The sequence below is a fragment of the Xiphophorus hellerii genome, chromosome 15 (assembly GCF_003331165.1).
Source record: "Xiphophorus hellerii strain 12219 chromosome 15, Xiphophorus_hellerii-4.1, whole genome shotgun sequence".
Taxonomy (NCBI): domain Eukaryota; kingdom Metazoa; phylum Chordata; class Actinopteri; order Cyprinodontiformes; family Poeciliidae; genus Xiphophorus; species Xiphophorus hellerii.
In genome coordinates this window covers 1181305-1205331 of record NC_045686.1, presented here as the reverse complement: position 1 = coordinate 1205331, position 24027 = coordinate 1181305, and the positions used below count along the sequence as shown (strand labels likewise).

At 36.3% G+C, this 24027-nt stretch overlaps 1 protein-coding gene across 2 annotated transcripts in view; it reads right to left on the bottom strand.

Annotated features, from left to right (window-relative positions):
- The window catches only part of map3k5 (mitogen-activated protein kinase kinase kinase 5), a 72208-nt gene that overhangs the window by 41264 nt on the left and 6917 nt on the right, over positions 1-24027 (bottom strand). Inside the window, exons 2-5 of one of the 2 annotated variants that reach the window (XM_032585073.1) lie at positions 11814-11953; positions 9370-9393; positions 3414-3607; positions 1715-1883 (exon numbers count right to left, since the gene is read on the bottom strand). In XM_032585073.1, coding sequence (XP_032440964.1) covers positions 1715-1883; positions 3414-3607; positions 9370-9393; positions 11814-11953 — 527 coding nt within the window. The remainder of the gene's footprint in view (positions 1-1714; positions 1884-3413; positions 3608-9369; positions 9394-11813; positions 11954-24027) is intronic. The other variant, XM_032585074.1, reaches the window with a different exon arrangement.

The window sequence follows — 24027 nt, the reverse complement described above, 5'->3', positions numbered from 1 at the left end:
TTGTTCCTTATATTTGCCTACATATTCACTACAGCCACTACCTGCTGAATAATTCACGACATCCTGTATGCTTGTTGTCCTAATGAAAGATTCATGAGGCTGTGCGATGCTTTTGGTGAGCAGCAGGATGTGGACAATGAATGCACCACAAAGCAGAGATGAAAGATGGGGAGGGATGGAAGTTTTAAAATGAGCGGTACAAAAGATGCGCCACAAGCTCTCTGCAGGTGGTTTGGGACGACTTGTGTTTGAGGAGAAACGATTCTCTGAAGGGATGAAAACGGCTGAGGTGACCTCTACCAAACATCCAAGTTCAGACGGTACGTCTGAGTTTACTTTCCTCTTAAATGGGACGTTAAGATCATCTTTGAGGTTTTTGTTGTCGATTTTCTGCTAAATGGGGCTGCAGCTAATGATTGCTTTAGTAACTGACTCTACCAATAATGTATTTAACCACTTGAGTATTTTTTATACAATACTAGAAATGCATTAAAAACACAAATAATTAAAATCATTTTTTAAATAAGAAAATAAAAATCTTTGTAGCATTGGTAGCAAAGGATAAATCAATATCATGTATATTGATTTTTTTTGGAATAACTGATTAATAATTTGATAGATAAAAGTTACTTAATATGAGATTGTTATTTTATTATTTAAACCAGGTGAAGACAGAACGAGGCCACATAAGGAGTTCTGAGTAGAACAGATGAAAGTTTATTTTTAAATTTAAATACAAAATGTGCATATTTTGGTACAGTTTTGGATTAATTACTGTTCTGAGTATGTTGTTCTTTCAGGAAATACACTTTTTTTGAGTCGGTATACTCCAGTAAATTAATTTATTACTATACTTCGATTATGATCATTTCAATAATCAATTAATCGAGCTGAAACAATTAAATTGCAAACAAACATTCAGACATTTACCAACAACAAAAATACAACTGACTCAATTATTTTCATAAGAGCTATTTCTAGATACTGAACTGTTTCTACTAAAGAGCAGAAAACAGTTAAAGAAATTAATTTAAGTCTTGCTAATTGCTGCTCCTTTGTAGCGCTGTTTAACGTTTGCCTACCAAGATGGCGGATTTCCGGGATAACTTACTTCTGGCCCGGTCTTGTGGGAACCGTCTATAAATAATGAAGTGTTTCAGTGGAGTATTTAATTGGGACGCGCACCAGTTATGTCATGGATTGTATTTAACATATAATCTGTCATAAACAACTTTATCTGGTATCTTATTGACTCATCATTTGTTTTGTATAAAACTGAATCTGACTTTCACTAAATTCCTGGTGCTTATTTTTCATTGTGTACCTGAAAAACAACTAACTTGTCTGGAGAGAGTTTCTAAAACCTCAACAGGTGCAGCAAATAAACATTTTACTTGTTCATACACTGTGCCAGACAAAATACGTTTCACTATTTTTTTTTTAGTTAAGAACTCGAGTTTTAACACTTGGAGACATTTTTGACTGCTGCCATCCAGTCACTGAATGTTTTAGTCAAGAACAGCTCGACTGTCACAGAGTTATGGGTAAACATGGCAACAATACAACATGGAGACAAGTCTGACACAGAGCATTAAACATTTTCTAACTTAGTGCGGTGTCTGTCCTGAGGTAGGAGGCAAATATCTTGTCCTTTTTGCTACTTGCTGCTCAGAACAACATGCTCCTGTGTCGTTTTTCAAAGCTCAGTGCTCACCTGGATGTCCCTGTATGTCAGCAGCAGGTTGATGACCACGTCCACTGAAAGACACTCCACGTTGTCCAGCCTCTGCTGAATTCGGCTCAGTTCGGCTGACAGCTCCAAGCCGGTGTAAAGTTCCCGAGCTTTACGGATCTCGTTCAGAATGGTCTCTCTGAAATACTGGCTGCAGGACAAAAACGATACATTTAGTTAGAAAAACCAATCAGATTTATGTTGTTTTGGCTTTTTTAAAATATATTTCCAACCTTGATACACATTTTTTATATCAGACTGAGATAATATGAGTAAATAAAAAAATATATAATTTCATTTATTAAAGCCAAAGTGACCTGTGAAAGCTTATGATAAGTCTTCACATTTTTTACAAAATCATTTTTAGATAATGAGATTTTAGTCTGGTTTTGAATTCCTTTCACAACGAGCTGTTCTAGAGTCTCTGTCACTTTAAATACATATAAACTCCCTCCTAAACTGTGCTGGAATTCTGCTGGGGTTGCTGGGTGACGGGCTTGGCTCTGCTGAGGTTGCTAGGTAACGGGCTGGGCTCTGCTGAGGTTGCTAGGTAACGCGCAGTGCTGGTGGATTATGACTTAACAATTGGGTCGTTTTCGAAACACATAAAAACATTTACTAAGTACATTTACATTTACTTATTACTAAAAATACCTGGGTGGTTTTTATTTTTAAGTGCTTTGGCTTTTTTAGAACCATAAAAACATGAATTTTGAATAATAGGTCCCATTTAAAAGACAAAAACTACATATTTTTAAACACTTAAATTTACTAAAAGGAATGGTGAAACATTTTCAATTTCAAAAATCCCTTTTTTTTTAGCTATAACTATGCTATATAACCTTCAGTGGAAGTTCACATCAGTAGAGAACTTTAACTTCCTTTTACTCAAACAATCGCAAGGTTTCCTCAAACTGGGCAGAAAGTTAATAAATGTATGGCCATCCTCCTCCTAAGGTAAATCTATTAAAGTTGGCAGGAGAAAAACATGATAAATTTAACTGACAGCAAAAGTATTGGTATTCCTTCAGCTTTTTAGATACAGATAAATATTAGGAGTAGATCTCAAAAATGAAGAACACCAGCACTCATGCATGTAGGTGGACACACCTGGTTTTAATTAAACATTAGAATGGGCCAGTTAAAGACCTAAATTCATTTTTACTAGGAATCTGTGGCATAAACTCAACATTGATCTGATTGATCCAACTTGAGATATGATGTCTAAAACTGGTAACCTCATGTCAAAAATCTGATTCAGCAAAGTACTGACAAATTACAGAGACATAGCACACATTAAAATGATTTATATTACGACTTCATAGCATTTGAGACAAGCCTAATCCAAACTTTAAAATGGTCTGCATCTACAATCATAAATTTTTCCTGGAATAGGAAGGCATTTCCATCTAAATGTTCAACACGCAATTGGTGCATTTTACAGCTTTGCCATTTCTGCTTAGATCCTTCGTTGTGTCAGTAAAAATGAGCAGTAAACAGAGTTCTTCCTCTGCAGAAGAGCCAAAAACAGGATGTTTGTTCATTCAACATCCCTTCTTATGAGCTGTAGTGGCAAAACACTTTTTATTAGGCTACAAAATCTTTGCAACATGACCAAAATGAAAGATTCACAGCTAAAGGATGGTAGCTGATGACACACACACTGCAGGAAAGCACTCACTGAGAGTTGGCCTGTGACACTTTGAGCAGCTGAATGAAGCGGTCCAGCAGCGGCATGCAGATGGGCCCCAGCAGCATCTCGAAGCTGGGCTGCATCAGCTCCGTCAGGCCCTTCATGAGGCTGCTCTCGCAGCAGTACACTTTGTTGTGAGGTGTGACCATGTACGGGATGAAGGTGTAGTTGGCCGAACATGTCTGTGGACGGAAAACACAAACATTAAACGTTGCTGGAATAACCAGTAAAGCAGTGTAATCGTCTATTTATTTACGTCTCACTTCAGATTAGAAACAGTTGAGACGTGCTGTTTTTCATTTCCGTGTTTTTACATCTGACAGTCTGGTAGATTTGGTACAACTGGGGACCAAAATCGCAACTTTTGTTTCATTTTCAGCTGGTCCGGTTCTCTTTCACACTGCACTGCATTTAATGATCCAAACCCTCTGAAAAACCTGTTCCCTCCTCACCTGTGGGGGCGCTACATTAAGAACTACTAAAGGAATGACATGAAAACCTCAGAAGAAGACACCGAGCGCAAATTTTCTTTACAAAATGTAAACAAAAATGGGGTGATGTCAGATTTAAGCAGTTGTAGGTTTTCTCTTTGGTCTTTGGTAAAAGACAATGAGTCGTTTTGTCCTGCTAGCGCTAGAGGCGCCTTTGTTTTGGTTGTATTTACCCAGAAAACCCTGCGCTATAGTTCACTTCCTGCTTTCGGAGCGGTCTCCGGTCTGCTTGGCGTTCACATATACCTTCTAACCGCAGCAGATTTCACTGAAATCAACTGAAACAAGTTGCAAGTTTGTAGGCGGACCAGAGTTTGTTTTTTTTGGTCAATACCAGAGTTTGCGTATTCACATCTCCCCAAAGGTTTTCAAGACAAACAAACTATAGAGTTGGATTAAAGTGGACTAAACAGGACTGGTGTGAATGGATCCTTAGTTTCAGTCACAAAATATTCTCTTTCTTCAAAGAAATTTACACATTTAAATATTAATGTTAAATGCATATTATGTGAAACCTTGCTTGGACTTTTTTATGGCAGTTAGGCTAATTATGTCTATTAAAGTAAATATCTAATCGTCATTACAACTTTTCCTTTTCATTCATGTTTGGGCCTGTATCTTACAATACTTATAGTCATTTAAATGATTTAAATATATTACATGATATTTGGAAAAAGTGATGAATTTATGAGACAAAAAGACGCTAAACCCAGTATAAGACAGAGGTCATCCAGGAAAAAAGTACTGGCAGCAAATTTATCCACTGAGGAGCAAAAATTTGGAGATCCTACAAACCGGTACCCTAACTGAGGCTTTGAAGGCACTTTTTGCCAAGCTCAGTTTTTCACTACTTTTTCTTGAAAAATGGCTCGACAAAAATTCCAAAAGAAAACAAACAAATTACAGTGATTCTTGGTATTTAAAGCCGTTTGTGACCACAGTTATCCATCAATAGATAACTGATAATAGATCCATGAACACCTGAACAAAAAATGTCCACTTTAAATTGTTCAAATCACTGAACCTCTGATTTGCAGCCTTCAGTTGGACAGAATTTGTGACACATTGTTGCACTCCCATTTCTCCCAGTAGCTGTCTCACCAAATATTTCATATGTTATATTTTATGGCATAACCATCAGTCTGTGGGCCATTTACAGGAATTTAGCTGCACTACAGTAATGTAGCTATCAAAATGTTACAATCTTAAGCTTATTATATCTATGTTGAGGTAATTTTCTGATAGAAAAGTAACTTTTATTTTAATGCTACACAAAAGCAACTTGTATAGGAAATTAACTAATCTCACATAAATTGAGAAACAGAGAAATTTATCCCTCTTACAGTTAATCAACGTTTGTAAACATGTGTTAGCAACATTTGGAGAAACCAGTTTTATTTAATCAAGAAATCTGCACACATCAGCAGACATGTTGTACTGACAAACGGCACACAAAAAGTAACAAATGGAGTAAAAGTAAATATTTTCTGGTTGGAAACCACCTTGTTTTAGCTGAGTGAGAAAAGTAAAAGCGCCCACTCCATCATTTTATGTCTGGCTAATACTAATCAACATATTCTGGTTAGAAAGAGTTTTCTATTAAAGAACCAATCTGTTTTCTGTTCAGAATACTTGCTAGTTTTGCTTTGTCATAACCTATGCTAAATCAATACCCATACATGATAATAATGACTGAGTTTTGGCTACATGTGCATCAAAAAGCTGCTCTTTTGCGCTTAATATTCCTTCTCTGCTCTGAAATCTGGAAATGTTCTAAACTTCAGTTACAATATTTTGTTTCATTCATTTATGAACAAATAACAAATTTTATTGCAGAATTCCCATCAAACTAACTTTATAGAGAATAAACTGGATACCTTTTTACTGTAAATAGATGGGAAGCAGAGTTTCAGAGGAAGTTTAAGCTGCTTCCTCTGCTTAAAGCTTTTTTACTTCACAAAACATTACTGTAGGAGAACAGCAATAACTACGCCATTAAAAGCTGATTTCTTATTCTACAAACACTGACAGGTATGCACTTAGATGAATTTAGCATTTTCCTCCAGTGCACTGAACAAATTAAAGTGAAATTTAATGCTGATCTGCTGACCTGGTGCAAACCTTTGCATACACCATCATTTTCCTCCATCGTTGGCTTTTATTTTGCTTTATGTCTTATTTCTGCTGCAGCACCAATAGGGCTATTTATTTACATCTCATTTTTAGACATATGTGGTTTGACTGTAATGATAAAGCTCTGGTGGCCTTTTTGCTGTTAATTAAAGAAAGAGGAAACGGGTGGTGTGTGCACACAGCTGAAGCACAAAAAGAAATCCTTGCAATGTTTTCAAAAAGAAAAAAGAAACCTGTTAGATGAGCATCAGAAGCTGAAGCGCAGCTGCTTCCTGACTAACAATCTATCATGTTTTCAGCCTTGCAGAAGCACCGATGCCACAGCTGATGCCTTCACTGCCACTGAAAAGGAAGTGAAAGACGGCATGGTGCAGCGATGAAATCTATCAACTGATAACAACTTCCTCCTGTGCAACAGAGGATAATGACATCAACTCTGGGGGGAAAAAAACAACACCCTGACCCCTGGTTCTTTTAACTAAAGTGTGCTGCAAAACACTGCTGCTATATTTAGCTTTACTGTCTGTGTATGATTCATGCCGTCACAGGAATCAAATGGCAGGTTTGTTTCCAGGAGCTCCTGAATGTTTCAGAACAGCTGCAGCTCGTCTGACGGGAACTTGAACAAGTCGTTTACAGGTAAAGGTTTACCGAGGTGAAACAGACTTTGGCTCCAGGGGAATGTGAGGCCTGGGACTGACGAGGAGTTGTTCTATTTGTTAGCTCGCCACATTAGCAGCTCATCCTGAACAGCCAGGTTGAAACCTGCTGTTGCAGCGTAATTAAACATAACAGATTCTGTTGTTAACCAGTGCTTCTGCAGCTTTCACCAAAAGGGAATATACCTATGTTACCTAGCAACCCAAGCTGAGCTCCAGCATGTTTGGTCAGCTGGTTTTATCGCTGTATGCGCTGTACAATGGCTGCTGGAAAAGACAAGTGTTTTATTGTTGACTTCCAATCTAGAAACAACTTGCTGCATTTTTGTTAGTTGTGCAGGAAGCTCTACTTCTGCTTTTCAAAGATGTACAGTTGTATAATTGTGCATCTCTGGAGTTATTTTCACATGTGAGTCTAAACGTTGAGTTAGGGGACCTGGCCAGCAGCAGCTTATTAGGATTTAAAGTGATAAAAGGCACTAAAAAAGTTCATTCTGAAAGGAATGAGACTGTTTTGTATTGCGCATAAACTTATTCTAACCTGTTCAATAGGCCACCTTTAAGACTTTTTTATGGATCTACCAATGATAGATGGATAAACGTTACCAAGCTAGCTAGCAATGGTTCATTTGTCCCTCAAGAAAAATAAACTACATAAAATATATACAATTTAATTGTTCTATCAACGCAATTTAACATAGTTAAGATCAACTTACATATTTTCCAATGAATTCATTAATTTTAGATACATGCATTGAAGATATTTTATGACTATTTAAGGATGTTTCATTGAGTTAACATCTTGTTAACTCAATGAAGCCCTTGTTTATTCTTTATATTTATTATTTATTCTCATTAAATCTTTGGTAGTTTGTAAAAACACAGTGAGTGTACTTGGAAATAAAGCTGTTGGAAATCGCTGTAAATGGATCCACAAAATTTCAAACATAATTAAAATGTTTGAATTATGGGTTTTAATTATGATGGCAGGCAGTTAAAAATATCACATTTCAAACAGTTTGTGACTCATGTTTTAGATATAAATCCAGTGAAACATCATCTACAGAATATTTTGTGCACTCAGAGAATATCAAAAACAATGTTTTTTGTGTGATTTCAGCATTTATACTGACATTTCAGATTGATCCCATTTATATTAAATACATAGGTTTTACAGTTAGTTTGGATCTGACAGTGTAGTGTGAAAATGTAACAAATTTTGCGATTTTGGTCCTCCATCGAACTGAGTGAACTGGACTATCAGGTGTGAAAACGTCTTAAGAATGAGTTTGAAAATAAAAAAACATCTTGAAAATAAATCACTGTAAAATTATACAGCTGTGTTTTGTGGCTGGTTGCACTCAGACAAGGACGGATCACCTTTCTAATAAAGGTATAAAAGGAATAAAAAATGTTTTTATTCTCGAGAAAAATGTAACAAAAATACAATTTAAAGTTATTAAACACTTGTGTCAGTGTTGATGTTATATGTGATGAGTGTGCATAAAAAAAATGTAAAAATAACACTGCAAAAACTAAATTTGACCAAATATTTTGGTCTAGTTTCTGGTGCAAATATCTTAGTCCACTTAAAATAAGACAAAACTAACTTACAAGTAACGTTTCAGTCAGAAATAGGAGCTTGTTTTAAATAAATAATTCATTAATATCCCACTGGTAGATTAATTTATAACAAGATATTTTTATAAGTAACTTGTAAGTTACTTATAAGTTAGTTTTGTCTTATTTCAAGTGTACCAAGGTATCTGCACTAGAAACTACACCAACAACACTTGGTATCATTTAGTTTTTCTGCAGTGAAAGCATCGATGTTTGCTATTACAGTATTGCATTTTAACTGTGTTTTTATGAGCATGCAGGATGAGATAAGAGGGGGCTGCTGGAGTTCAGAGACCGGCATCTTACAGGAAGTATGGAGAACAAATCACAGTGGGTGCATACGAGTGACATGTATGAGTTCACACTCTGATTCTGTGATAATCAGCACTTTTCACTCTACAGGAGTCGGAGAACAGAGCGTCTCATGCAGCGCAGGGTCAACTCTGTCCACTGAAAACCTAAGCCTTTATATCTCACATCAGCCAACATTTATCAGGCAAAGTGTGTTACTGTGGAAAAGTAGGAAGCTTTATCTGTTGCATTAGTTTTTGCAAACAGTAGTACAAGTTAAGAATTAGATATATCTGCATCAGAATCTGTATACAAATGAGATTTTTGTGCAGAGGTTACAGTCCAATCTGCCAGTAAAAAACAGGATTTCCTCAGTTTTAAAGAACCACCGTATTTGAATGCTGCTGGTGTTTTTTGCAAACCAAATTCTCAAAGTGCCTGAGCTGTTTCATGCAGCATGTGTGGTGAATCACACGAAGCAGCTGTCATGTGGGGAAGGCGCATCTTGAAAGTGAAAGAAGAGACTTTTTTTTAATATTTAACCAAACAATTATCACAGCTCCTCAACCACAGTTTGCTGCATGAGTGCAAACCTTTATAACGCCGAGAACAGAAGCATAAGGCTTTCGATGCTCCGTTCATAAACCAGCATGTTCTTTACACGACACAATGTGTGTGATGTGTGAGAAACGGGTGAGTAATGTGTAAAAAACGAAGGAGACGGAGGGGAAAAAAGCTTTGTGCACTTACAGTGTTCTTCTGGCAAATTATCTCCTGAAATAAGAGCAAAGAAAATATGTTTAGAGGCTGGACAGGAACATTTTCTCCCAGGGAAAATTTATTGCCATCACACCTGCTGGGTTAAACCAATCAAAGCTGTTAGTTTAAAAATAAAACAAATAACGGCCCCATATGCTAAATTAAATGCTGAACTAAACCGTTCTCTAGTATGAAATGTTAAAACGGATCCCTGTAGCATGCATATGAGTTTTCCCTTTGGAAAAATTACTATTCTGAATTATTTTTCCAGTAATTTTCAACATTAAATATCAGCATTGTGCCATCTTCATGTACAAAGATAATTTTGGCACAAATGTATCATCTCTTGTGTTAACAAGTGCAAGTAATGTTTGAAAACAACTAATTTTATCATCATGTTTGCGCTGCTAAAAACACAACTAATCAGAGATTCAAAAATACACCAGAGTGGCTCACCTTTTTTCACTTTTATTCTATTCAAACCAAAAAACAAAAGAGATATTTAAGTCTTCTGGATCAAACATGTGCAGAAATAACTTAATCTCAGTCAAACTGCCAAATCGTCTCCTGAAATACGAGCAAAAAAAAAAAGACAGCATCTGTGCTGAGCAGTTTTTGGGTCTTAACACAGATTTTCAGTTGGAATTAGGTTTGGACTTTGACTAGGCCACAAAAATACACTTAGAGCTAAACTATTTCATCGAAGTTTTGGTTGTTTGTTTATAGCTGGAAGGTTAATGAAGCTAGCACTGTTTTTCCGGGAGGTTATTATGAACAGAAATACAAAAATGTGAATAATTTTCCTCCGTTTTCACAATTATTTGCTTCTTTTTGTTGGTTGCAACAAGAACTATTGAAGTTTGTGGTTCTAATGTGACGAAATGTGAGGAAAAAGTTGTAACTTAATGCAAATGACCAGATTCTCTCTGAATATAAACTTCAGGTCGGAACCTGTCCAGGTTAAATGAAAATAATAAAAATCACAGCAGAAGCTGCAGAAAATTTAACATATTAATACGTGGGTGAGATTAGTGGCTGATCAGCGAAATGAAAGTGTAATTATTTCACTTTAAAACCATATATGTACAAAAAAATATGAGAATAAACTTGTACAAGAATGAAGTCAAAAGAATATGAGAATAAAGTTGTAATATTACAACAATAAAGTCTAACTAATAAGAATAAAGTCATCATAATGTGAGAAAAAAGTAATGATATTTCAAAAATTAAATCATAATATTATGAGAATAAAGTTGTAATACTGTGATTTTATTCTCATAATTTTATCAGAATGTTTATTCAGAATGTGTCACAAACTTAATAAAAGATGTTTCACTCAAGTCGGGTGATTTTTTAAATCCCATCCACAGAAAACTGGTATAAAACTCTTTTATTTTAAAAATGTTTCACCAGAAATAAACATGCTAATATTTATACCTACTTAAAGACCTTTTGCTCCAAGGAAATTTATCTTAACAACGTTTCATTATTTAAAGAACTGAGATCAGAGGAAAATCTAGATTTCATGGTGTGAAGCAGCAACTCTCATCAGATGAGATGAAATCCTCCATCAGGAAGCAGTTTGCATTTGAGCTGAGAGGAACGCATAAAAAACAGACTTAATGGAGCTGAGATTGTAAAAAACACTTTATTGTGTCGGGACATCTTTTTTGATAACGTGTGTAATATTGCTAATCAACTGTACTTTCTATTTAGCATGTCTAGAATCGCAGTTTGGCTACGCCTGAAATGATTAATTGGATAAATCATCATTATGAATTAATTAATCTTTGACTCGACATATTCAAAAAAATTATATTTGACAGAGCAGTAATTAAGGCAAAACAGTTAAAAATATGTACTTTTTGTGTTTAAAATTTAAAAAACAAATTGACTGTAAATATGTTGCATTGTTTAGCTTCACCTGTTTCAAATGCTGTTAAAAATGTCCTAATAATCATATTTCCTATCTGATTATTAACTGGTTAATCCAAAAATTGATCAACAGACCAGCCCAACAATGTTTTGCTGCCAAGTCAAGCAGAACTTTAATTTTTTAGCTGCAAATGCATCGTTTGCTACAGACACGTTATTGCATTTTAGGCAATGAAGTGTTTATTTTCATATTTAAAAAAGGAATTTAATTATTTGTGTATTTGCATCTTTTAATGTATTTCTAATATTGCATAAAAAAGGCTTGAATTAAGAATTTGCAGAATTTACCAATTATTTAAAAATCTGATTAATCACCAGAATACAAAAATAATTGTTAGTTTCAACCCTACCATAAATAAAAAAGTGAAATAACGAGTGATCTGTGACGTTTTTCATCGTATCTATGCCACATGCACCAAAATACATCGTTATCAACCTCCAGCCTCGACCTGCACATAGTTTTTAATCGGCGGTGGGGCGTTGCAGACAGGCCGGCTTACCTGCAGAGACTGGAGAGACTCGGCGTTAGTGTCGCAGTACAGGATGATGTTGTTGGCCATGCTGAAGCTCTCTCTGACTCCCAGATGGTAGAAGAGCGAGGGCTGGCGGAAAGCATCCGTCATCTCCACAACAGCTATGTCTAATGATGAAAAACAGGTGCAAGTGTAATGTTAGGAGTCGATGCAATTTTCTAATCGACTGTAATACCAATGTTGATCAGTTTGGTCTATAAATGCATATAGTGCAGTGAGATTTCCCTAATTATTGCCACGTGTCACCAACAGGATTCTGGTAAAAGGATGGAGAGTTCTCACTCTGGGGGAAAAAAACCAAAGATCCATTGTCAGCAAAGCAGTCTCCTTTGGAAAAAGCATCAGATTAGGAACATGGAGTTAATGAGGTCGTAAATAAAAACACAAAGAACAGTTTGACTCTCTTCTTTAATTAAACATGTGCACATATTAGAGGTTAAATGCCTACTAACTTGTAAAACAGGCATGCTGGTGGTCATTAGATGCATCCATAAAGCAGAGAGGTGGATGATGTCACTAAACTCACAAGGTTACACTCCTGCAAAGTCAAAGGAGCCAGTTTCCAACTCTCCAGCTCCTTCCGGCAAAAATTCAGCTCATATTTTCAGAGCAGACCCACTTCAGGTCAATTTAAGTCAGACTACAACCTGTAACTGTGTAGAAAAAGAGCCAAACAGCCAGACTGCCTTGTCAGTTCAATGGAAATGTAAAGTTAGCTTTTCACAACTCTAGGACACACCAGGTGTCTGTCAATGTTTTCTGTTATCAAAATGGCTTCCATAATTTCTGAAAAGCAGACACATAGTATCAGGAGCGCCTGCAGGATATTATCGGAGGGTAGGCGCAACATCGTCACTGCACACGAACACAACCACATCTGCAACGCGCATCATGTGCCTGCACAAACCTAAACCACACAAATATAGGCTACTTGCACATAACGCGCATGGCCCACAAAAACAGCAGATCTATTCCTATGTCTGAGACATCCAGAGAAGGAGAAGATGAAGCAACAATGTTTGCTTCATTTCTACTCTTTTGGTAATGTTTCAACTAGATTTAACTGTTTAACCCGCAGTTTTAGCTTGACGCTCAGGAAGAGTGCAGCAGATGTCACGGTCGGCCAACCGGGCGACTCATCAGCTCTTCAGTTCGAGAAATCCCAACAAAAGCTCATAAAGCAACCCCAACACTATTTTGTTTTAAACTTAAAATTTCAAGGTACGCACTGCGTGTACAGCCGTACAGCTGCAGGCGCTACGGCCTAGTATGACTGACATCTACACGTCTGCGTAGAAAGTAGCCACAACGCTACTTGACAAGCTACCAGCTAATAGTAATACTGAAAATATTGAGTTTGTCTAAAATAAATACTGAAAAGTGTTCATAAAAAAAACAAAGCATAAAAAACCTAAAATATGAAGGTCAAAATTCCTTCAGATGAAAAATGTTTAGTGATTTCTAGCGCTTTTGCCATTTTTTCCATAGTTTTAGAGAATCAACATGGATGGATGCAACTTTTTATGATTATAATTAAGCTGTTTAATGTAAACAGCTTAACAGGTTAGGTTAGATTTATGGCCTATACAAAACATGTTTATTACATTATTAGATAATTAGATTTCAGTTTTGAGCTCCTTTCAGAAAAAGCTGATTTAGGGCCTTTTGTTACTATAAGCACTCTTTGCTATTCAATTACTAATCCAAAAACAAATCAATAGATTAGCTGCAGATGCATCTTTGCTACAAATAATTACTAAAGGAATGTTATTTAATTGCATTTTAGGAAATAAAATGTTTATTTTCTTGTTAATGAACTGAATTATTTGCATCTTTCTATGCATTTCTAATATTGTGCAAAAAAGGCTTAAGTTGCTAAATGACAAATATGTAGAATGTGCCCATTTTTTTATCCGATTAATCGTCAAAATAATCAAGTACCATCTAGTATCACTGGCTTCTAGGTGAAGGCTGAAGGAGTTAATAGTCTCCAGAGCAGTCTAAAATAAATCCATTTCTCTCTCTGTCTTTTGCCTTTTCTACATTTAATCTCTTCATTTTTCTATTCCCAAGAAAAACCTTCAACAATTCCTGCAGAGAGACACAACAGTGATTGGAAATTACCAAAATATGCCACATTGCTTGTCTGTTTTTGACTCCAGCATCAGCTGAGAGGAGGACATGTGACCCGTTAGTAACTGCTGAAGGCCTTATGCAGCCTTCTGTCAACATTATGTTGGTGGTTCTGATGTTTTACTGGCATGCGTTCAGCTCTGCTGAGCAATCACGGCTGCTCTCCAGGAATAATTAGAGGCTGTGCAACCAAATCAGTCACTCTGTGAGAAATCTTCAGTTCTTCTCCTTGAAATCAAGAATATTCTCTTATAAATGGTGAAAAGCTGAATACAGATCAGTTGACGGTGGGGAAAGAAAATCACATGGCTTATGTTTGAGGTGCCTCTCAATTATTTTTCTTTAAAATCATTAAAAACTGCAGTCGTTCAGGTTCCTGGCAGTGGGTCTGATTTAGCTTAATCTTGGTCTTAACTGGTAACTGGTGTAAAACCAATTAGCAGCAGTTATTTTTGATTGAAAAACAGACATGATAGAACTTGTTTTGGAGGATTTACACATGATTCAGCTCAACAATGCAGACAGTTTTAAAGATTTTCCAACATCGCCAATTGGATTTTATTGAGACAACAATAAATTGAAATGTATTACAATAAATAATAAACGATACAACAAATGCACCCTGTTAGAATTGTGTCATTGTAAATAACTTATTTGTATAGCATCTTTTTAAACAGATGTTCGAAAGTTACAAATGATACAAGAGTCAAAAATGTGTGTTTAAGAGTCATGATGTCAGTTTGTGTTTTTCCATTGATTTTCTCCTTATTAAAAATGCATTAGCAGCGTTATTGCATCACATTTGTTGTAGTTCTGGCTGAGAAATTTAAGATTTTCATCGTTTGTATTCCTTCTGTCTCAACAGGAAACATTTTCCTGCTGAGTTTCCTCCCTCAGTTTATGCTGCATTTTGTTTTCTGAGTGAAAATAAAGCAGTTTATTGCATCGTTTCTGTCTCAATAGCTTGTTTGCAATACTCCCCTTCAGATACAATATTGATGGGGTTAGCTGCCAGCGGAGAAGTGAGACAAGCTTATCTTTTATTCAGTAGACAACCTGTGCTGCTTGTTGGCATTCAGTCGCATCTTGTCTGCATAAGGCGGCTTATGGGTGAAGATAAACGACCTTTTTTTACGTGTTTGTTCAGGATTATCGAGGTTTTGAGGAAGATATGGGGGGAAACTGTTTCACCTTTGAGCATTTCTGATGAAATCCTCTCTCCAGTCCAGTTCTGATTGTGATTGCTTTGAGCCAAAAGAAGATGTTAATCATTAATTGTTCCCAGAGAGGATTAAGGTCGAAGCTACCTTGGTTTTAATCAGCGAATGGGCGTCCTGATATGCAGATCTGATCACTCAGAGAAAACGCAAGCCTCTTGATATCACACATCACTGCACTGAACCGCAGACCTTAAAAGTCCTTTCTATCCAGTCCTCTGCCCACTTAGCTGCTAATGAAAATGGAAATGGAGGCCGTTTTTTGTAGAGCTGGGGAGAAAGATGAGGCTGATGATGAGGAACTGATCATCAGAGGCCAAAACGAGAACCTGCTTCCTGTTTGAATTTGCATGTCGTGGTGAAAAGTTCATCGTCACCGTTCAAAGCTTTCTGCTGAACCGCTGACGACCTAAATTCTGCAGCAGAAAACTTAAAGCATAAATTAGATCATAATCGAGCATTGGAGTAAAATTCTCAACCTTTTACCTTACAGCTACATATTTAGGAGTGTATTAAAATACCATCTCCTGTTACCAGGGCGATGAATCAATTTTAAAATTTTTATTTAAAAAAAACAGATCTGAGAACAAAAATTTTTCCCAAAAGATCAGCAAAAATGATTAAATCTGCATATGTTGGACACAGATTAAAATAAAAAGGTTCTGCTTTAAGCCTCATAAAAAAAGACTTTAATCTCTTCAAAATGGATTTTCACACCTGTAGGTTTCTGCCAACTAGTTTCTAAACAATTTAATGAGCTTTATTAGTCCCTCAAGGAAAGAGAGATTGTACATATTTATTAATAAAATGCAGCTGTTGAAAAGCTAAATCTGCCTAAAAGCTAAATATGCCACTAATGGGAGTTGTTACGGTTATTTACTGGAGATACTGTAAAAGTCCTTAATGTTTTTTTTTACGAATAGTTTGCTTTGATTTGAGGTTACGACCAAAGGGGGTGTGAGAATATTAATCCAATTGGTAATATTGACAATTTTAATGCTTATCAGCTGAACACAGCTATAAAAATAGACTTAATTGTTGAAAATTAAGAAGTATTTCACTTTCTGGCTGAGCTACATTTTCATCGTTTACAAAGTTTCCAGGCACTAGTGAGGAAGTCTCTGGGCTACTTAACCTTTTCACCCAGAAGTGACTCACTCTTTTCCCCTGAAAGGAGGATTACATTCCTTTCTGGGACAGAAGGAGGGATTTGAAATCAGATTCAGAGCTGGTGATTCATATTCTGGTCACACAACACCAAGCTGGAAACTGATTGAATATCTGCTTGGTCACCTCCTGCGATTCATTTTTATCCAGACGCATTAATGACAAACACAGACTGGTGTTTATGAAGAAGCTCAAACTTTCTTAAAGCAATAAAATCTGATATTTTGTGAAACTGCCTGATGCATCAGTCACTGTAGGAAGTTGAAATGTTGCATTATTTGCACATTTTCCCTAGACAAGTAATTTTCCCAAATCTGACCAATCACTGGGCCTGTCACAATAACACATTTTGCTGGATGATGAATTGATAATCAATAATATTGTTGTTTTGAGACCATTTTTAAGTAAAATAATGATAACTGTATAATAACGCAAGAACACATCTATCAATAAACTTTAAATTCTAACGAACATTTAACACCGAAGCTAGAAGACATTTTAAATATCTAGAATAAACACACAAAAATTAATTATGAACTCTCTGCAAACGAAACTTTCCTTCGAAAAAAGTTGAGACCAAAGAACCAGATTCAAGATTTTTACCATCCAGTTTTTGGTAGGATGAGAGAGAAAAGAGAAAAACTATTTTAATTTTGTGATTAATTGATTTGCTGCTTATTGCGAAACTCTAGCCAATCACCTTAATGTTTTCAGTATTTTCTTCCTTTCTGACCAATCACTGCAACTCGGCTGAATTTTGAAATTTAGAAAGCCGAACCTACAAGATGAAACAATAAAATTTGCCTTTCCCAAACAAACAATTTCAAAACGTTTGTAGGATTTGCTTAAACTGTGCATGTAGTTCACAATCAGAATCATTTTACTCCCTTTGCCAGTAAACAGATTCACAGACTGGAAAAATGCTTTGGTGTTAATATAACAAATGTAAAAACAGAATTTAAAATAGATATACAGTGGGGGAACAAAAGTTTTTAGTCAGCCACCAATTGTGCAAGTTGTCCCACTTATAAAGATGAGAGGCCTGTAATTAACGTCATAGGGAGAACTCAACTATGAGACACAAAATGAGAAAACATATCCAGAAAAATCACATTGTCTGATTATTTAAGAATTTATTTGGAAACTTTGGTGGGAGCAACATTTCTGGCTCTCACAGACCTGCAGCGTCGTCTACTTTCTCATTTTGTCTCACATAGTTGAGGCCTCTCATCGTTTTAACTTGCACAATTGGTGGCTGGCGAAATATTTTAAGAAAAAGAAAAATATTCAGAGTAGCAGATGCTGTGATTTTTTATAAAACATGCTGGATTTGCTAAGAGATGGAGTTACAAACCATTTCATGTGTTGCTATGTGCCCCTATCGCACCCTAACAACCTTTTATGTTTATCAAAATGTCAATACATGATGCTAAAAGCTCTTGCAATTACATTAGACTCTACAGTGTTTACATTTTACTCAGGTGTGTAGGCCTGCTTTTTTTTTTTAACCGGGGAAACCTGGGCTTGACTCGAGGTACAATAGGTAAATAAAGTCCTTGTTACAATCAATTACATAAGATGTCGTAACCATGGAGACGGAGTACGGAAACTGCTGTAAATGAAGTGAGTGAAGCCGTCAGTGTGTGATTTCTCCCTCATCGCTAATGGAGAGGGAGCGAAGCGAGGTTTGTATTAGCGGAGAGAGTTTTTCCCACACAGAGAAGAAGAAAGATGGTGACGAAGAAACGTCCCCGTGCTCCACCTCACATCCTTTCCCACCGAAGGGAAGTTTCTCTTACCCAAAAAGGAAACCTTCGAGAGCCTAACCTTCAAGATCGCTGCAAAACTTCCAGGAACAGCAAATACAGCAGAAATTCTGCAAGATAATGTGATCGTTTTTACTTATCCAATTATAAAAGTGGGAGAGTTTCACAGCAAGAACACCAAATCTTACCAAGTATTTCTTATCTAGTACAAATAGCTTAATAAACTTGAATTAAGACAAAACTAATATAAAAGTAACTTATCAGCAAGATATAGAGGCTTGCTTTAAGTAAATAATTTCTTTTTATTGATAAAGTACTTGTTGTATTCGCAGATAAATTAACTTATAACATGGGGAAATTGATGTGTTAGAAGTCAATTTATCTGCCAATGGAACTTTTTCATCAATATTAAGGAATTATTTACTTAAAACAAGCTTCTATATCTTGCTGAAGAGATACTTGTGAGTTAGTTTTGACTCATTTCAAGATATTTGCCCTAAAAAAGAGATTAAAAATACTTGGTATGATTTGGTGTTTTTGCAGGAAAAATACTGGATTTCATCTCTTGTTTGATGCCCTTAGTTGTTAATCAGAGTGAAAGAAAACCACTTTTGTATATTTTTATGCAAAACATTGACTATAAAGCATGTGTTTGCAGTTCAAATCCAGCAGGTGTTTTGGTAACAGCTGTGGTGAAATCTCTTTAACCTGCGGAAACATGCAGAAATACTCCAACCAAATTTTTCCTGTGCCTGCTGTTCCTGGAAATTTGGCGCAGATTAGGAACGCTATGCACCCGATGGTTTCCTTTCTGGAAGGAAACCAACTTTAAGCTCCTTCTTTTATCCAGCAATACGGACATTTATTTGATTTTTTTCTTCTTCTTTGGAACTTAATTGTGTTAAGTTTTTACTTGCTTTGTTAATTGTTCATTTTAGAAACAAAAGAGTGTTTCAGGCCGGTTGCGTCACCATAACTCACGTGGATTGGAATTTTTATTGATCTTTTTACGTTTGCCAATTCGTCATCAGGAAAGCTTTGTTTGAAAACTGTGCAGGCTTTATGTGAAAATGTTGGGAGGACATTTTCTCCAGGTCTACACTGAGCTTTAAATCAATGTTTTATACAAAGAAACCATAAAAAAAGTTAAACCAAAGCATAAAAAGAAAAAAATAGCTCTCATAGATCTTCCAGTCTAGGCAAATTAATCCCTTTTCCCTCAGGACTGTGTGGGGGAATTCAAGACGACTACTGTTCTGTAGTTTCAGTGTCCTGCCCTGCAGAGAGCTAAATGCAATCTTTATTTTTAGATACAAGTGTGTTGGAAAAAAACTGACCCAGAAAATAGGATAAAATATGTTGCAGGAAGTGAGTCCAGCCTGGCTCCCTTTCACCTCTGCTCCACTTTGTAAAACCTCCAGGAGTGGAGAGGCAACAAACAGCGGTACCATGCCTCGGCCCCCAGGGGGAAATGGCAGGGAACAGAATGTGAATTCATCCATTCCTGACAAACAGCAAAGGAAAAACATGCGCTGCTGTTCAAGACGCTTTGACATCCCTACTTCATTCACGTCCTGCCTGCTTTTCAGGGAATCTGAATTCACGTTTGTGGCAGCGTGTAATAAATATTGTTTCAGTGCGTCTCGGTTACTTCGACTAAAAAAGCTTTTGCAATTTGGACTGGGAACAGTTGCAGACAGCAAGGAGTAAAAACGTACAGGAGCACTTTATTTGAAAGGGTGCATAAGACATAACATGACAACATCCGTTATAAACATGAAGGAGTCTTCATGAATGTTATCATGAAGTGTCATTTGGTAAATAATGGCACTTTTAAAGCAAAGCTGCATTAAAAGTCCATTAATGACACTTTTATTGGACTTTTAATGCAACTTTGGATGGAACAAAAAATACTTTTAGTAGTTTTAACACATCATACTTTTTATTTTTACTTGATTTAACAATATGTGCAATATATTATTTTTTTTGTCATACATGATATAACAGCATATATCATGTATGTTATGGATACAGTTTGTATCCAGGACTTTTATATGTTTTGTGAAATAAATTAAGCATTTTGTGAGAATGATAATGCAATAGACAGATAATATTATAGTCACACTGACTTGCAAGTGTAGGTAATAACTTTATAAATTAAATTTATTACGTTCTATTCAATTTTATTATCTTCATTGATCAATTGAATTATTTCAACTTGGCAGAGGACTAAAAGCATAAAAGAAAACAAGGAAGGATACAAAAATAGAAAAATAAAAACACAAATACAGAAAAAAAATTGGATGATTGGTAAGTTAAAATATATAAAATAAATAAATCACAGTTGCAGTTAAAAAGGTAAATGATCATTCGGTTCAGCACTTCTGCCAATGTTTTATTCAAACACGAAACTTTAGCTTCATGACCTTTTTGACTTTTTCTAAGCAGTGTTTATTTGCTGCAACTTGAACTTTGCTTGCACTCAAAACTGAACTAACCTCCATTTGTGAGATAAATTGGAAAATGTACAGAAGTACAAAAATCTGACTCTTGTCCTCGACTTTTCTTGAAAATGGAAAGAAAACAGAAATCCACCTAGATATAAAAAAAAGAGAGATCTAACAACAAACTCAAGAAATCACACAGTGGAAGTTCTTGAAGAAAATAAAGTAGAGCCATTTTAAAAAACTGTTCTATGAAAAGCAAAATGAGGAATTTTATCCACCTTATTCCTATCCCCCAGGAGGCTTTGCGTGATTTATAGGCGCGATTTCCGCCGCTAACCGGAACCGCCATTTGTTTACATGTTAGCAACTCGCTAACCGGCTTTCAACAGAGGCTTTAGGCTATAAAATATGTGGGAACTCCAGCTATCACATCTTACATGTGGCAATATTGTTTTACCGCAACCTACAGCTAATGAGGGGAGGGATGGCGACTTGAAGAAATGGCCGCAAATAACCTGCACTAGCATAGTTAGCTACTTCACTGACTCAGCTGCTGCAGATGCAGATGCGGGTTTTCTTCATGTGTTTTGTCTAGGGTTGTAACGATTCCTCGAATGATTCGAGTACCTCGATTATTAAAATTCCTCGAGGGAAATTATCTGCCTCGAAGCGTCGTTAAATTATGTTTAATTACTTAGCGTACCATACTCAGGTTGGGTGATTGTGTTGCGCTACACTCTCACTGCCGCCCTACGAGTTGTTGATGAAAGCTAAGTGTTAGCAGCGTAACATCCAATTTTCAAGCCCGGGCGGATTGATGATAACGTCGGGTTTCTATCATTTCTTGGGGGACCAATAAGCATCCTTAAATTGAGTACGGCAGCCTCTCCTCTCCCGGAGTTGCTGCCTGGTGGCAGTGAAGAGCGCGGCGGGTGTATTCATAAAGGTGAGGGGATAGACTGAACCCTGCGGGCGGCTGCGCTGTAGTTTATGCTCAACGTAAGTGTAGCTTTACGGACAAACCAGTAAATAAATTTCATATCACCCCAGTCTCAACAAATGGGTGGAGGAGCACATAGCAGCGGTACAGAGCTGGTAGATGCGTTTCTGTGTGAGAGACGAAGGAACCAAATCCAGTCGTTCACATAGACATAAAAGCTATGAATGAATGGGGAATGTGAGGGTTCATCTTGACTGAAAATAAATACATAAACTAAGAACTGAAGTACCTAACCCTTTTTACAAATGTCTGTGAGCCTGCCTCTATTATTAAATTGAATATAAATTCTGATGTGTATAATTTTTGTCTAGGTTAACTTAAAAAGTGAGCTACTGATGATACAGGTTAAGTTTCTAAACTACAGAAAAGTAAATGTAGGGATGCAAAAATATAAAAGTTTGTGCGGGTGTTGATATCCAGTATTAATACTGCTGTTATGGTAGAACTTAGTCAATTAATCGACTAAGAATAATTGAAAGAATACTCGATTACTAAAATAATAGATTACAACAACCCTAGTTGTGTCATTTTATAGTCTTTTTGGATCAAATGTTTGCCTAAAAAAGGCAAAACATGATATTAAATTGACGTTAAAATTTATGTGAAGCTCAGAGAAACGTGGTTTACATCAGTATTGTGATTGTATTGGACCTTCCTTGCTTCATCAATAACATTCAAGACAATTTTAGGCAGCGATATATATTAGGCAATATATTTTTTTAAAATTGCAACAACAATATCACCTGCGATACATCCATATATATATATATTTTTTAACCCCTCCAGGGGGTCATTTTGTGGGCTCTAGTGTCCCTTTTTCATGAAGCAGGCTGACAGGAAAGGGGGAAGGAGAGGGGGGAAGACATGCGGTAAACGTCGTCGGGTCCGGGAGTCGAACCCGTGACGGCCGCGTCGAGGACTTGAGACCTCCAAATGCGGGTCGCGCTAACCCCTACGCCACCACGGCACGCCCGATACATCCATATTTTGATATAAAAACCCTTTAGCACCTTAGACTTTTACTAGAAAAAAAAATCCACTTTTTTAGATCTTTAGAGTTTCAAATGAAAGTAACTGGATATATACTTATATTCAAGATGTTTCAATTGTGTATCAGAAAAACTGTAAAAGTGTAACAGACGTTTCTGCTGCTGCCAGTTTTTCCACTTTTGGCAGCAGCAGAAAAAGCCAACGGCTATTCCACCTATCCAGGAATTTAAAGAATTCAGACTATTATCACAGCTGCCACTGAGATTCTTCTGGGTCATTTCAATCATGTGAGAATTTTCTCAATAATAAAAAAACTATTTTACAAGTTTAAAACAATAAAGAGACATAATTCAGTAAGGTCAAAATGTTAAACTTGCACAAACTAATCAGAGCAGAAGCATAAATCAAGAACACATTTGCATTTAACACTAAGGACTATTGTGGTTCCAGTTAACAATTTATTCTGATTTAGAAATGGTATGTGGCACATTCCTGGTAAGTAATCTAATATAAAGTAGACAAAAGAAATAAATGTGTAATTGTGCAGCTGAAAGACAGAATAGCATCTTACTGACATGCTATTCTTATATAATTCAGACTCTGTGGTCACTTTTGAATAATAGAATTTAACAAACATTAAACATATGGTTTAAATGAAAACTCCTTTTCTCTTTTTAGCATATTTTTCTTTTTTGTCACCTCTTTCTGTGACCCAGCACACAAACAAAGAAGACAAAAGCTGCACATTGTGTGAGAAAGAAACACAAATGTGCCAACACACCTCTACTGGAGCCTGAACACAGTTACAATAGGACATTTCTGTGTCTTTGTGGACCTGCTGCGTGCAGCTTAACATCTTTCAGGCTAGAAAATGACAATGCAGTGACAGTTGTTGAGGCTGTGAAAAGCAAACAGCTTTTACTCTGTAGATGTACCTCACCGTGGTCTCCAAAACAAATCACAAATACATCGTGCAACAAGAGAAATCTTACAGATCTTAGAGGTATTCAAAACAAGGGTGAGCCCTAACAAGATACTAAACTTGATATGAGTCAGTTCTTGTTCACTCGCCACTTGTTTTTTTCTAAAGAAGCCGACAGCCCACCTCCTAAGTCCAGAGAGTTTTAATGCACCACTTCACCAACCAGTCATTTTTCTTTTTCCTTAGGAGTCTTTAAAAAAAAAAAAGAGGGAATGTTTATAACAAATGAAGAATGCTACCTTGAGACCCGACTATACTAAAGTAAGCTCAGGAAGTAGGGCTGAAATGATTAATCACAATTAATCGGTTATTGAAATGATCGTCAACTAACTTAGTAAAACAATTAATCGTTATATAGTGTATGCAGACTCAAAAAAGGTAATCAGATGAAAGAACAACATATTCAGAGCAGTAATTAAGCCAAAACTATTCAAAAATATAAGCTTCTGATTTGGACTCTGCACCACCGTTCCTGTTGA